Source organism: Coregonus clupeaformis, chromosome 2, assembly GCF_020615455.1.
Source record: "Coregonus clupeaformis isolate EN_2021a chromosome 2, ASM2061545v1, whole genome shotgun sequence".
In the NCBI taxonomy this organism is placed as follows: Eukaryota; Metazoa; Chordata; class Actinopteri; order Salmoniformes; family Salmonidae; genus Coregonus; species Coregonus clupeaformis.
In genome coordinates this window covers 33,293,318-33,309,752 of record NC_059193.1, presented here as the reverse complement: position 1 = coordinate 33,309,752, position 16,435 = coordinate 33,293,318, and the positions used below count along the sequence as shown (strand labels likewise).

The 16,435-nt window shown below is 41.6% G+C and overlaps 1 protein-coding gene across 9 annotated transcripts in view; it reads right to left on the bottom strand.

The window, feature by feature from the left end:
• Nucleotides 1-11,711, bottom strand: part of LOC121534602 (glutamate receptor 2) — a 92,355-nt gene extending 80,644 nt beyond the window's left edge. For 2 of the 9 annotated variants that reach the window (XM_041841238.2, XM_041841230.2), the window contains exons 1-2: nt 11,246-11,710; nt 10,922-11,062 (exon numbers count right to left, since the gene is read on the bottom strand). In XM_041841238.2, the coding sequence (XP_041697172.1) occupies nt 10,922-11,062; nt 11,246-11,297 (193 nt within the window). In that variant the 5' untranslated portion in view covers nt 11,298-11,710. Of the gene's footprint in view, nt 1-10,921; nt 11,063-11,245 lie in introns of all 9 variants that reach the window. The other 7 variants (XM_041841208.2, XM_041841223.2, XM_041841194.2 and 4 more) reach the window with 5 other exon arrangements.
• Between the last annotated feature and the right edge of the window lie 4,724 nt (nt 11,712-16,435).

The following is a 16,435-nucleotide window of genomic DNA, read 5'->3' as shown; positions in this document are numbered from 1 at the left end:
GTAGTATGCGCTCCAGCAGGTATATCTCACTGGTCATCCCCAAAGCCAACACATCCTTTGGCCGCCATTCCTTCCAGTTCTCTGCTGCCAATGACTGGAACGAACTGCAAAACTCTCTGAAGCTGGAGACTCTTATCTCCCTCACTAACTTTAAGCATCAGTTGTCAGAGCACCTTACCAATCAATCAATCAATCAATCAATCAATTTTATTTTATATAGCCCTTCTTACATCAGCTAATATCTCGAAGTGCTGTACAGAAACCCAGCCTAAAACCCCAAACAGCTAGTAATGCAGGTGTAGAAGCACGGTGGCTAGGAAAAACTCCCTAGAAAGGCAAAACCTAGGAAGAAACCTAGAGAGGAACCAGGCTATGAGGGGTGGCCAGTCCTCTTCTGGCTGTGCCGGGTGGAGGTTATAACAGAACCATGCCAAGATGTTCAAAAATGTTCATAAGTGACAAGCATGGTCAAATAATAATCAGGAATAAATCTCAGTTGGCTTTTCATAGCCGATCATTAGAGTTTAAAACAGCAGGTCTGGGACAGGTAGGGGTTCCATAACCGCAGGCAGAACAGTTTAAACTGGAATAGCAGCAAGGCCAGGCGGACTGGGGACAGCAAGGTGTCATCATGCCCGGTAGTCCTGACGTATGGTCCTAGGGCTCAGGTTCTCAGAGAGAAAGAGAGAACGAGAGAATTAGAGAGAGCATACTTAAATTCACACAGGACACTGGATAAGACAGGAGAAGTACTCCAGGTATAACCAACTAACCCCAGCCCCCCGACACATAAACTACTGCAGCATAAATACTGGAGGCTGAGACAGGAGCGGTCCGGAGACACTGTGGCCCCATCCGAAGAAACCCCCGGACAGGGCCAAACAGGAAGGATATAACCCCACCCACTCCGCCAAAGCACAGCCCCCGCACCACTAGAGGGATATCCCCAACCACCAACTTACAATCCTGAGACAAGGCCGAGTATAGCCCACAGAGGTCTCCACCACAGCACAAACCAAGGGGGCGCCAGCCCAGAACAGGAAGATCACGTCAGTAACTCAACCCACTCAAGTGACGCACCCCCTCCCAGGGACGGCATGAAAGAGCACCAGCAAGCCAGTGACTCAGCCCCTGCAACAGGGTTAGAGGCAGAGAACCCCAGTGGAGAGGGAACCGGCCCGGCAGAGACAGCAAGGGCTGTTCGTTGCTCCAGCCTTTCCGTTCACCTTCACACTCCTGGGCCAGACTACACTCAATCATATGACCTACTGAAGAGATAAGTCTTCAGTAAAGACTTAAAGGTTGAGACCGAGTCTGCGTCTCTCACATGGGTAGGCAGACTGTTCCATAAAAATGGAGATCTATAGGAGAAAGCCCTGCCTCCCGCTGTTTGCTTAGAAATTCTAGGGACAATTAGGAGGCCTGCGTCTTGTGACCGTAGCGTACGTATTGGTATGTACGGCAGGACCAACTCGGAAAGATAGGTAGGAGCAAGCCCATGTAACGCTTTATAGGTTAACAGTAAAACCTTGAAATCAGCCCTTGCCTTAACAGGAAGCCAGTGTAGGGAAGCTAGCACTGGAGTAATATGATCAAATTTCTTGGTTCTAGTCAGGATTCTAGCAGCCGTATTTAGCACTAACTGAAGTTTATTTAGTGCTTTATCCGGGTAGCCGGAAAATAGAGCATTGCAGTAGTCTAATCTAGAAGTAACAAATGCATGGATTAATTTTTTCTGCATCATTTTTGGACAGAAAATTTCTGATTTTTGCAATGTTACGTAGATGGAAAAAAGCTGTCCTTGAAACAGTCTTGATATGTTCGTCAAAAGAGAGATCAGGGTCAAGAGTAACGCCTAGGTCCTTCACAGTTTTATTTGAGACGACTTTACAACCATCAAGATGAATTGTCAGATTTAACAGAAGATCTCTTTGTTTCTTGGGACCTAGTACAAGCATCTCTGTTTTGTCCGAGTTTAAAAGTAAAAAGTTTTCAGCCATCCACTTCCTTATGTCTGAAACACAGGCTTCTAGCGAGGGCAATTTTGGGGCTTCACCATGCTTCATTGAAATGTACAGCTGTGTGTCATCCGCATAGCAGTGAAAGTTAACATTATGTTTTCGAATAACATCCCCAAGAGGTAAAATATATAGTGAAAACAATAGTGGTCCTAAAACGGAACCTTGAGGAACACCGAAATGTACAGTTGATTTGTCGGAGGACAGACCATTCACAGAGACAAACTGATATCTTTCCGACAGGTAGGATCTAAACCAGGCCAGAACTTGTCCGTGTAGACCAATTTGGGTTTCCAGTCTCTCCAAAAGAATGTGGTGATCGATGGTGTCAAAGGCAGCACTAAGGTCTAGTAGCACGAGGACAGATGCAGAGCCTCGGTCTGACGCCATTAAAAGGTCATTTACCACCTTCACAAGTGCAGTCTCAGTGCTATGATGGGGTCTAAAACCAGACTGAAGCATTTCGTATACATTGTTTGTCTTCAGAAAGGCAGTGAGTTGCTGCGCAACAGCTTTTTCTAAAATTTTTGAGAGGAATGGAAGATTCGATATAGGCCGATAGTTTTTATATTTTCCGGGTCAAGGTTTGGCTTTTTCAAGAGAGGCTTTATCACTGCCACTTTTAGTGAGTTTGGTACACATCCGGTGGATAGAGAGCTGTTTATTATGTTCAACATAGGAGGGCCAAGCACAGGAAGCAGCTCCTTCAGCAGTTTAGTAGGAATAGGATCCAGTATGCAGCTTGAAGGTTTAGAGGCCATGATTATTTTCATCATTGTGTCAAGAGATATAGTACTAAAACACTTAAGTGTCTCTCCCGATCCCAGGCCCTCGCAGATCTGTGCAGATCCAGGACAGCTAAGCCCTGGAGGAATACGCAGATTCAAAGAGGAGTCCGTAATTTGCTTTCTAATGGTCATGATCTTTTCCTCAAAGAAGTTCATGAATTTATCACTGCTGAAGTGAAAACCATCCTCTCTTGGGGAATGCTGCTTTTAGTTAGCTTTGCAACAGTATCAAAAAGAAATTTTGGATTGTTCTTATTTTCCTCGATTAATTTGGAAAAGTAGGATGATCGAGCAGCAGTGAGGGCTCTTCGGTACTGCACGGTACTGTCTTTCCAAGCTAGTCGGAAGACTTCCAGTTTGGTGTGGCGCCATTTCCGTTCCAATTTCCTGGAAGCTTGCTTCAAAGCTCGGGTATTTTCTGTATACCAGGGAGCTAGTTTCTTATGACAAATGTTTTTTCGTTTTTAGGGGTGCAACTGCATCTAGGGTATTGCGCAAGGTTAAATTGAGTTCCTCAGTTAAGTGGTTAACTGATTTTTGTCCTCTGACGTCCTTGGGTAGGCAGAAGGAGTCTGGAAGGGCATCAATGAATTTTTGTGTTGTCTGAGAATTTATAGCACGACTTTTGATGCTCCTTGGTTGGGGTCTGAGCAGATTATTTGTTGCGATTGCAAACGTAATAAAATGGTGGTCCGATAGTCCAGGATTTTGTGGAAAAACATTAAGATCTACAACATTTATTCCATGGGACAAAACTAGGTCCAGAGTATGACTGTGGCAGTGAGTAGGTCCAGAGACATGTTGGACAAAACCCACTGAGTCGATAATGGCTCCGAAAGACTTTTGGAGTGGGTCTGTGGACTTCTCCATGTGAATATTAAAATCACCAAAAATTAGAATATGATCTGCTATGACTACAAGGTCTGATAGGAATTCAGGAAACTCAGAGAGGAACGCTGTATATGGCCCAGGAGGCCTGTAAACAGTAGCTATAAAAAGTGATTGAGTAGGCTGCATAGATTTCATGACTAGAAGCTCGAAAGATGAAAACGTCATTTTTTTTTTGTAAATTGAAATTTGCTATCGTAAATGTTAGCAACACCTCCGCCTTTGCGGGATGCACGGGGAATATGGTCACTAGTGTAACCAGGAGGTGAGGCCTCATTTAACACAGCAAATTCATCAGGCTTAAGCCATGTTTCAGTCAGGCCAATCACATCAAGATTATGATCAGTGATGAGTTCATTGACTATGACTGCCTTTGAAGTGAGGGATCTAACATTAAGTAACCCTATTTTGAGATGTGAGGTATCACGATCTCTTTCAATAATGGCAGGAATGGAGGAGGTCTTTATCCTAATAAGATTGCTAGGGTGAACACCACCATGTTTAGTTTTGCCCAACCTAGGTCGAGGCACAGACACAGTCTCAATGGGTATGGCTGAGCTGACTACACTGACTATGCTATTGGCAGACTCCACTAAGCTGGCAGGTTGGCTAACAGCCTGCTGCCTGGCCTGCACCCTATTTCACTGTGGGGCTAGAGGAGTTAGAGCCCTATCTATGTTGGTAGATAAGAGGAGAGCACCCCTCCAGTTAGGATGGAGTCCGTCACTCCTCAGCAGGTCAGGCTTGATCCTGTTTGTGGGTGAGTCCCAGAAAGAGGGCCAATTATCCACAAATGTTATCTTTTGGGAGGGGCAGAAAACAGTTTTCAACCAGCGATTGAGTGCTGAGACTCTGCTGTAGAGCTCATCACTTCCCCTAACTGGGAGGGGGCCAGAGACAATTACTCGATGCCGACACATCTTTCTAGCTGATTTACACGCTGAAGCTATGTTGCACTTGGTGACCTCTGACTGTTTCATCCTAACATCGTTGGTGCCGGCGTGGATAACAATATCTCTATACTCTCTACACTCGCCAGTTTTAGCTTTAGCCAGCACCATCTTTAGATTAGCCTTAACGTCGGTAGCCCTGCCCCCTGGTAAACAGTGTATGATCGCTGGGTGATTCGTTTTAAGTCTAATACTGCGGGTAATGGAGTCGCCGATGACTAGGGTTTTCAATTTGTCAGAGCTAATGGTGGGAGCCTTCGGAGTCTCAGACCCCGTAACGGGAGGAGTAGAGACTAGAGAAGACTCAGACTCAGACTCCGACTCGCTACATAATGGGGAAAACCGGTTGAAGGTTTCTGTCGGCTGAATGAGCGACACCGGTTGAGCATTCCAACAGTATTTCCCTCCAGAAGCCATGAGAAAGTTGTCCGGCTGCGGGGGACTGTGCGGGGGGATTTATACTAACATTACTGTCTGTACTTACTGGTGGCACAGACGCTGTTTCTTCCTTTCCTACACTGATATTACCCTTGCCTAACGATTGCGTCTGAAGCTGGGCTTGTAGCACAGCTATTCTCGCCGTAAGGCGAGAATTCTCCTGTATATTATGAGTACAGCGACTGCAATTAGAAGACATCATGTTAATGTTACTACTTAGCTTCGGCTGTTGAAGATGTTGATGAACCATGTCCAGATAAAGCGTCCGGAGTGAAAAAGTTGAATAAGGGAAAAAAGTTGCGATGGAAAAAAGGAAAATAACGTAAAGTTGGCAGCTAAAACGCACAGGAAAAAGACTCTTCTGACTCTTCTGTCTCGGGATAACGTCCGGGGTGAAAAAGTTTAACGAAAAAAGATGAGTGAGGACAAAACTAAAAAAGTTGGTAAATTTGTTGAACACAGAGATTGATTAAACGTTTATTAAAAGTAAACGTGAATAGTTTGTTAGGTAGCCAAGTAGCAACAAACAGCAGAGCAGCACGGAGACAATGCGGAAGCGAGACGGAAGTCACGTACCAATCACTGCACCTGTACACAGCCCATCTGAAATTATCCCACCCAACTACTTCATCCCCGTATTGTTATTTATTTTGCTCATTTGCACCCCAGTATCTCTATTTGCACATCATCTCTTGCACATCTATCATTCCGGTGTTAATACTAATTGTAATTATTTTGCACTATGGCCTATTTATTGCCTTACCTCCATAACTTGCTACATTTGCACACACTGTATATATGTTTTCTGTTGTATTTTTGACTTTATGTTTTGTTTGACCCCATATGTAACTCTGTGTTGTTGTTTTTATCGCACTGCTTTGCTTTATCTTGGCCAGGTCGCAGTTGTAAATGAGAACTTGTTCTCAACTGGCTTACCTGGTTAAATAAAATAAAAATATATAAAATATAGAGCACAACAACGTGAATAGACTTGACCTCGCTGCCTCGGAGGCAGTAAGCGGGCTATGCCATGTGATATGAGACAAGAGGAGATGACTTAGACTAGACATGAAGAGTCTTTGAACAAGTGTGTAATTGATATTTCAGCTCTGTGTAGTTTAAAAGACACCCCACTTACAGTATGTGTGGATGGAGGATCATTAAAATTAGAGGGGGGTGTGGGCCAAATGAAACCCTATTCCCTATGTAGTGCACTACTTTTGGCCAGGGCCTATAGGGCTCTAGTGCACTATATAGGGAATAGGGTGCCATTTCGAATTCTAGGTTAAGGAGAGTATTCAGGGCAGGCTAAGGTCGACAGAGGGCTGTCTAGCCTTGATTTATGAAAGGCCCAACTTCCTAGCCTACTTAATATTTCACAGTGTCTTCTATAATAGTGCATTTAAATGCATTTCATTAAGATTGCACAATAAACTTATTCATATTTTTGCTTGAACATTTAAAATGGCATGAATACATCAAGGTAAGTGACAAAATAAAGGAAACGCCAACATAAAGTGTCTTAATAGGGCGTTGGGCCACCAGAACCAAGAACAGCTTCAATACACCTTGGCATAGATTCTACAAGTCTGGAACTCTATTGGAGAGATGAAACACCATTCTTCCACGAGACATTCCATCATTTGGTGTTTTGTTGATGGTGGTGGAAAACGCTGTCTCAGGTACCGCTCCAGAATCTGTTCAATTGGTTTGAGATCTGGTGACTGAGACGACCATGGCATATGGTTTACATCGTTTTCATGCTCATCAAACCATTCAGTCACCACTCGTGCCTTATGGATGGGGGCATTGTCGTCCTATGGGGGCATTTGTATTGTATTAATTTTACCCTTATTTTACCAGGTAAGTTGACTGAGAACACATTCTCACTTACAGCAACGACCTGGGGAATAGTTACAGGGGGGAGGAGAGGGGATGAATAAGCCAATTGGAAGCCATGGTAGCCAAAATAATGACCTGCCCAGCATTTTTAATACATGACCCTAAGCATGATGGGATGTTAATTACTTAATTAACTCAGGAACCACACCTGTGTGGATGCACCTGCTTTCAATATAATTTGTATCCCGCATTTACTCAAGTGTTTCTACACTGAATAAAAATATAAACGCAACATGGAAATTGTTGATTTCATGAACTGAAATCAAAGTTCCAAGAAATTTTACATACGCACAAAAAGTCTCTAGTTCTCTCTAGTTTTGTGCACACATTTGTTTACATCCCGGTTAGTGAGCATTTCTCCTTTGCCAAGAAAATCCATCCACCTGACAGGTGTGGCATATCAAGAAGCTGATTAAACAGCATGATCATTACACATGTGCACCTTGTGCTGGGGACAATAAAAGGCCACTCTAAAATGTGCAGTGTTGTCACTCAACACAATGCCACTGATGTCTCAAGTTTTGAGGGTGCGTGCAATTGGCATGCTGACTGCAGGAATTTCCACCAGAGCTGTTACCAGATAATTGAATGTTCATTTCTCTACCATAAGCCGCCTCCAACATCGTTTTAGAGAATTTGGCAGTACGTCCAACCGGCCTCACAACCGCAGACCACGTGTATGGCCTCGTGTGGGCGAGGGGTTTTCTGATGTCAACATTGTGAACAGAGTGCCCCATGGTGGCGGTGGGGTTATGGTATGGGCAGACAACGAATACAATTTAATTTTATTGATGGCAATTTTAATGTATAGATATACTGTGACGAGATCCTGAGGCCCATCTGTATTCCCAGTCATGTGAAATCCATAGACTAGGGCCTAATAAATATATTTCAATCGACTGATTTCCTTATATGAACTGTAACTGTAAAATTGTTGCACGTTGCGTTTATATTTTTGTTCAGTAAATTATTTTGGCAGTTACCTGTACATCATAACGACGTCAGATGCAGGTAAATGTAGGAAATTACCACACGATGAGTCAACCGGACAAATAAGGGACTTTTGATGTGTTAAATCATAAATTCCTCACATGCAACATTGCATCTCTTCTAGAAGTCCCTAGAGAGGGAGTGTGGATTGTTTTGAAAGAGGTCAAAAACACACACACAGTGGCCGCCTCCATCCACTCTCCTGGAGTTGGCAGCAGATCCAGAATGTACCAGATGCACTCGATGATGGCACAATGTAGCTATGGCAGGAGTAGGTTCTCCTGCCATTGCTTTGATACATGGTAGACGTACCACTCTGGCCCAACAAGACTTTATTGAATGCATTTGTACAACCTCTTGTTTTTTCTTATGGTCACTATAAAAGCATAGCCAACAATATCCCAGTAAAGGAATTATTATCTGACTCATTGCATAACCTCTACAAAATTGTATTTGAGAAAATGTCAATCTACTTCATTATGAATTAGCTTATCCCACAAGGCATACTTGTAAAGGAAGTTTATGCCCCCAATCTGGCCTGGATTATACTGTACTTTAGGCTACTGTACATCTTGATGATTTAGCTAACCAGAGTGTATTTCATCCCAGGGATATTCTTTCTATGCATGAAAAATGTCCCATTTACTGGTTAAATTGTCTGCACCTAAGTTCCCAGTTTCACCTAATGTACAGCAAAGTGATCAATCTAAATTTAATATGGCTTCTATACATTTCTCTGTGCCCAGTTTTAATGGTGCTTTCTCAGATGAAAATGTATGTTTTACAGTAAATGGGACATTTTTCATGCATAGAAAGAATATTACAGGGAAGTACTGTAATGCCTTTAACATATAGAGCCATCTACTGGATTAAAAGAGTAGCCTATACAGTCAAACGCTTGAGAAGAGCCTCTCGCTCGCTAATAATATATGTTCGCATACAGGAACACTATTTTACAAAAAAATTGATATACTGTATATCTCTGTATTGTATTGTCAAATGTGCTGCCAATTATTATGAGTGTTTTTGAACATTGGTTTACTTGAGTTTGAATTGGTCCATTGACCAATTCGTTGACTAAATGCAAGGTTATCACATATCTATCACAGGAGGCTGGTGAGGGGAGGATGGCTAATAATGGCTAGAATGGAGTGAATGGAATGGTATCAAACACATGGAACCATGCGTTTGATGTCCTTAATACCATTCCATTGATTCCATTCCAGCCATTACTAGGAGCCTGTCCTCCCCAATTAAGGTGCAACCAGCCACCTGTGAGATCTATTGTCCCTATATTTTCAAATAAATGACAACACCTATGAATAATAGGCTAGTGTAGGCCTATGTCCAAACAACATGCTTTCAGCCTTTTCCCTACTGAAGAGTTTAGAAATAATATTCCTAAACGGTAAATGGCATATGTGCATAATAAGTGAAGCAAATGTGTAAGTTACAATGAATCCATCTGCTTCTTATTCACAGTAGACTACTTACTGAAGGAAGCCATATGTAAGCCTATAAAAACAACCTCTGACATCACACTCATGGGGATTGATGTTGTTGCTTAGAACCCAAGCCATGACTGACATGTCGCTGTTTTCTCGAACCAGCATCATCAGGCATCTGTCGCGTTGAGGATCTTCAACGCAACAAGCTTTTATATGGAAAGTGTGGAATATATCTTTATAATCAATGCACATAGTATAACAATATCCTTTAGTTTTGATACAATATACCTCTGAGACGTTTTTCCAAACGAACTGTCGCTTGGCAACAGCTAGATGAAATGGGTAGCCCATCAATTTTAGAGCGGCGCTCATTAATAGCTCAGTGAACAGATCAAATCGAACCTAATATTTTTTAAATAAACTATGAAATATTGTCAGTTTAAATATAGGCCTATATATTGTTTCAGTTGATTGTTCCCAATATATATAAAAACATTTCGTTGAAGAACCAAATAACATAACGAATGTGGGCCAAGAAGTGGTAGGCAATAGGCTGATCCATAAGTAGGCTATATGCGATAGGCTATAACCTCCTCTCCCTGCCCAGAGGGAAGAAACCTTTAATGGTTAATTATTTGCATAATTTCAATCTTACACTTAGACTATCTTTCTCATCCACAGAACTACATGTAATGCATAGGCTACCTGATATAGATTAGTTTCTTTACGAAATAAGTTAATGACGAAATACGTTTAATAAATGCCTATTAAATATGTGGAACCATAAACTCATTTTCAATTAACGGGCTTGAATGCCTTTTAACCTAGGTCATGTCTTTCATAGAGATAATAAGCTATTGCAAATGGTGACAATATTTGACAAAAGATAATAAAATTGTCTTGAATTTGATTAAAATACGAAATTACAATGGATATACCCAGTACCTACTTGTCATGCAAGACATTACGCGCGCCTGTGGCAAGGGAGCATCACTGTTACTTACTGTTACTCTGGAAACCAACTTTACCTTGTCATTTCGTTATAGCCTATCGCATATAGCCTACTTAGTGGTCCTCTGTAGCTCAGCTGGTAGAGCACGGCGCTTGTAACGCTAAGGTAGTAGGTTCGATCCCCGGGACCACCCATACACAAAAATGTATGCACGCATGACTGTAAGTCGCTTTGGATAAAAGCGTCTGCTAAATGGCATATTATTATTTCTAGCACAAGATGAACACTAATCCACATAATATCTTATTTTACAAACAGCCTACTTTTCTATGTCTTTCCACAACAGATATGGTTTCACGGACTAAAATAAATGCACACAAATTACGCGCTAATTGAGTGGTTCCATGCACCGTTTCTAAGTAGGCTAATTGCATCCATCAATTGATAGTTTTGCTGTGTTTTCTATTGGTATATTTGAAGGGGATGAAAATGGATTGCATTGTTAATTGTGTAAAGATACTTTTAATAGGCTACATTTGTTACTTACAACAATTGGTGACGGCAAAACTGTTTGCTACTTCCAGATTGTCAATATGGGGCGTCAATCTGAATTCGGGTGTGCCGAATTGAACCATTCCTATCCGAAATGCACTGTACTCCTGATCAGCACCCCTTGGAAAGAGTCCACCTGTAATAAAAACAATTGGAGATCTCAATATACTTGTGTATAGCCTATTCCAATATTTTATATTGTTGATTTATTCGATCAATTGACATGACCAGCTTTCATCATGCATTGGCAAAATCACTAGCCTACTTGCTGGAGCTATGTCCAAAAAATATAGGCTTTTATTGAAATTAACTAATTTGCTTGATACATACCAATTTGTACACTTTGAGAGCCACCAAGCACCAAACCCCATAAAACAGGTAGAACGAAAACCGATAAATTCATAATCTTAGGCATTTCCATGAAAAAAGGTTCCCACAACCACCCAAAAATGTAGATATTCATTGTTTCTCAATAATAGTCTATGTTAGAGCCGACACATATCGGACACTTGATGTCAGGAAAAATGCACTGGTGACAATTTTCTGCAGGTGTATTTTGTATAGAAAATGAGGGCTCCTGCTCCAGGTTTCCAGGTCCAGCAGTGAAGGAACGCTATAATGTAAATTAACCGTCTCTTCCGCTCCTCCTTCTCGCGCTGTCCTCCTGCGAGTCGTCGATACCTCCTTTAATGCACAGGAACACTGCTCGTCTCCGCTCCGTGCGCTGGAGATCCTTTCAGCATCATGGAATAGCGACGAATGTTAATGAGAAGCGTAAAGACACGAGAGGAGCCGAGCGTGCGCTCCACTTCACTGCCTCGCGACTTTAGTGTGTGTATGCACAGGTTTGTTTGTTGAGCATATATGTATAATAGGAGATGAAATATGTGACTTCGACTTTTTGAACCTGCTACGATTCATGGCAGACCATAAGGCAATCTCATTATCTCAGGCGTTGCCTTCGTGTTATACAAGTCATTATTGAGGGTTCAGCAGACTCACTCAAAAAATTAGGGGTTCAACAAGGGTTCTTCTCAGAACCTTAGTGTTCTTGGCACTGAAAATGGCCCTCAGAAAGTTATTCCAAGAACCCCATAGCAGGTGGGGTTCATTGAGGAACCTCCTTAGTTGGTGGGGGTTCTAGCAGGAACCTAACTGCCCAACTGAAACATTTGGATTTGAAATTGAAAGGACAGCAGGTGCTGTAAAGATCTCCTCAATTTAAGGTAAGGTTTGTCCCTTGTATGATCTAAATTGATATTGTTTTATGATGATACCATCTATCTATTAATATTTGTGCAAATCTTTCTAAAACATTAAATGGACACAATTCAATTGATATCAATCAACACAGAGGTAAGAATATGTAAGCTATAATAATATGTTGAAGGCTAGCTGTATTGGGTGCAGATGACTGAACTGCTCACTTTTGTTTCTGTGTCTGCAGGTATACAGACGAGGAGGCATACAAAGGTATGTCATTTGGTATGTTATGCAGATCACATTTACCATCCTCCTCCCTTACCCCTTCAATGAATATCCCATAAGCCTCTACATTATGGACAAGGTATGTGTATGAAAACCATCATCAAAACAGTTTTTTTCATTCACATTCACCACAAAAACCAAGGTATGAATACTGTTGTGTTAAAAAATGTACCCCTAAAGGTTCTTCAAAAGGTTCTTTGAGGATCCATTAAAAGTGGTTCTTTCTTATAGGGGTTCCCCCACAGTTTCAATTTGAAGAACCCCTAAAGGATACTCCAGGAACCTTTTCTTTTTAGAGTGCTGTATCACTCTGCACTAACAACATGGAAAAGTATGACATTAATTACATATTGACTTAACCTGTGTGTATCCTGCGGCTTGCAAGTCCACCCCTTTTCCTCCAAACATAATGATGGTCATTATGGCCAAACAGTTATATTTTTGTTTCATCAGACCAGAGGACATTTATCCAAAAAGTACGATATTTGTCCCCATGTGCAGTTGCAAACCGTAGTCTGGCTTTTTTATGGTGGTTTTGGAGTAGTGGCATCTTCCTTGCTGAGCGGCCTTTCAGGTTATGTCGACATAGGACTCGTTTTACTGTGGATATAGTTACTTTTGTACCTGTTTCCTCCAGTATCTTCACAAGGTCCTTTGCTGTTGTTCTGGGATTGATTTGCACTTTTCGCACCAAAGTACGTTCATATCTAGGAGACAGAATGCGTCTCCTTCCTGAGCGGTATGACGGCTGCATGGTCCCATGTTGTTTATACTTGTGTACTATTGTTTGTACAGATGAACGTGGTACATTTAGGCATTTGGAAATTGCTCCCAAGGATGAAGCAGACTTGTGGAGGACTACTGATTTCTTTGGATTTTCCCATGATTTCAAGCAAAGAGGCACTGAGTTTGAAGGTAGGCCTTGAAATAAATCCACAGGTACACCTCCAATCGACTCAAATGATCTCAATTAGCCTATCAGAAGCTTCTAATGACATGACATCATTTTCTGGAATGTTCCATGCTGTTTAAAGGCACAGTCAACTTAGTGTATGTAAACTTCTGACCCACTGCAATTGTGATACAGTGAATTATAAGTGAAATAATCTGTCTGTAAACAATTGTTGGAAAAATGACTTGTGTCATGCACAAAGTAGATGTCCTAACCGACTTGCCAAAACTATAGTTTGTTAACAAGACATTTGTGGAGTGTTTGAAAAACGAGTTTTAATGACTCCAACCTAAGTGTATGTAAACTTCCGACTTCAACTGTAGCTGTGCCAGCTGTTGTGTCTATATCTCTGAGACAGTTAAGTTGCACTTGATGAACTAAACAAGATTCACTTTATCTAGCTTGTCCAATAGAAAAACAATACTGTTGCTTACCTTCCAACCAAAATATAAGGAACAAAAAACAAACTGAAGATATTCATGGTTGAATCAAAGAGGAGCTGTCCTCCAGTCAATAACGGTTTGTACAGGCAGACATTTAGATGCATTTCGCTTGTAGCTTGTCAAGTGAATCTCGTCAAGGTGCGTGTGTGTATATGCGAGTGGGTGTGCAGGCATGTGTGTGTATATACATGTGTGTGTGTATTTGTGTGAGTGTGGGTGTGCGTGCGTGCATGCGTGCTCGACTACCCGTGTGTGTGCATGCATTCGTGTGTGTCTCCCTCCACTCCCATCTCGCTGGGATTAACCATCAAATGAATGCACTCTTTACCTTTGATCTATTGCTTGTTTTCCACTATACCATGCATACTAATTGGAGCCGAATCTGTGTGGCGCTTGTTATTGCCATTTTACACGGGGTAAAGTGGAACAGGAGCTCCCCTCCAGTCAATAAAAATAAATGTCATCCCTGTTCCCCGGTTTATGATATACAGGCTATAGCTGCAACTAGCTCTCACAGTCTCACGTCAGAATTAGACGTTCATCCATGTTTCTCAAATGTCGAAGTTTCAAAAGTCAAATTTCAAAGTGTTTAAGGTTAAGTTTAGGCATTAACTCCACATTTTTAGGGTTAGGGTTAAGTTTTAACTCAGAAAATGTAAGGTTAGACATTAACTCTGAATGGTTAAGGTAAGGGTTAAGGTTTGGGATAGGCTTAAAACAAAAAAAGCAAAAACAACTTTGTATCACTGGATTTGAACTTACAACCTTTGTAATCAGAGGCAGATGCTTACGCCCATCCACCATCCCTGTCCACAATGCCCCAGCAAAACCGAAACCTACTTGAAGGTAACATCACTCACTGTTGCCCCTAGTGGCCAGTTTCCATGTAATCTCCCAACATCCTCAGACATGGATGGATGTCGAATACTGACTTGTGTCACGGGTGACCTGGCTGATATCTCAGCCTCCTGAGACATACACATATTAATCAATGGGAGGTGCAAGATGTTAGAGTGGTGGAAAGCTAATGAGATTGAGAGTACAGGAGGTTAGGATGTTGGCGTGGTGGCATTCTTTAAGCAGTACGGTGGGAGGGGAAATTAAATGGTCTCATATCGTTCAGCACCATGGACAGTGGTGAAATTATATTCTCTCATAGCTTTCAGCAACATGGATAGTGGTTCACTTGCTAACTTCTTGACCTTGCTGGGGTTGACGTATCTATGGGTGTCTATGATGTGAATGGGTGCACTTCTGTGTTTATAGCGTTAAGTCATGTTCCTCCTTGACTACATTACATCTATTTCGTCACCAACAGCTGGGGCTCTGAGTCCCTTCCACATAACTAAATAAGATATTGTTTGGTTCACACATACACTGTTTTAGTAGAGATGACGTTATACTATGTTTAGTGAGTGTAAGCTATGTTTATGCATAAAACATGATCTAATTAGAGATGCAAATACATTTATATTCCAGTCAGTGTTTACTAAAATCTATAAACCAGAAATGTCAGATGAGGGTTTACTCTGTACACTGTCTTGTGATAAAAGCCAAACCCAAACAATTAATCTTTATACAAAGACCCATTACACAGCCACCCATGTATGTTTTACACCCAATTGTTACTGTCAAGTAAATACCAAGTAAGTCATTGACCTTTTGACAATTTTTTCATCTGCTTTGCTTTGTACATTTACATTTTTCATTTTCATCTTTTGAGCTTCTAGTCATGAAACCTATGCAGCCTACTCAATCACTTCTTATAGCTACTGTTTACAGGCCTTCTGCGTATACAACGTTCCTCACTGAGTTCCCTGAACTCCAATTAGACCTTGTAGTCATGGCAGATATTCTAATTTTTGGTGACTTCAATATTCACATGGAAAGGTCCACAGACCCACTCCAAAATGCTTTTGGAGCAATCGTTGACTCAGTGGGTTTGTCTCCGGACCTACTCATTGCCACAGACATACCCTGGATCTAGTTTTGTCCCGTGGAATAAATATTGTGGATCTAAATGTTTTTCCTCATAATCCTGGACTATCTGACCACCATTTAATTAAATGTGCAATCTCAACAAATAATCTGCTCAGACCCCAATCAAGGATCATCAAAAGCTGTGCTATAAATTCTCGGACGACCTAAAGATTCCGAGATGCTCTTCCAGACTCCCTCCACCTACCCAAAGACGTCGGATTACAAAAATCGGTTACCCACCTAACTGAGGATATAAATGTAACCTTGCGTAATACCCTAGATGCAGTCGTCTCAAATAAACTTTGAAAGACCTCGGCGTTACTCTGGACCCTAATCTCTCTTTTGACGAACATGTCAAGAATATTTCAAGGAAAGCTTTTTTCCATCTTCATAACATTGCAAAACTCTGAAATGTTCTGTCCGAAAATGATGCAGAAAAGCTAATCCATGCTTTTGTCACTTCTAGATTAGACTACTGCAATGCTCTACTCTCCTGTTACCCGGATAAAGCACAAAATACACTTCAGTTAGTGCTAAACACGGCTGCTAGAATCTTGACTAGAACCAATTTCCCGGACATTTCTGGGGGGAATGGCCCTAGCCCTCACCCTCCGATCCAACAGGTCCCAGGCATGTTCAATGGGAT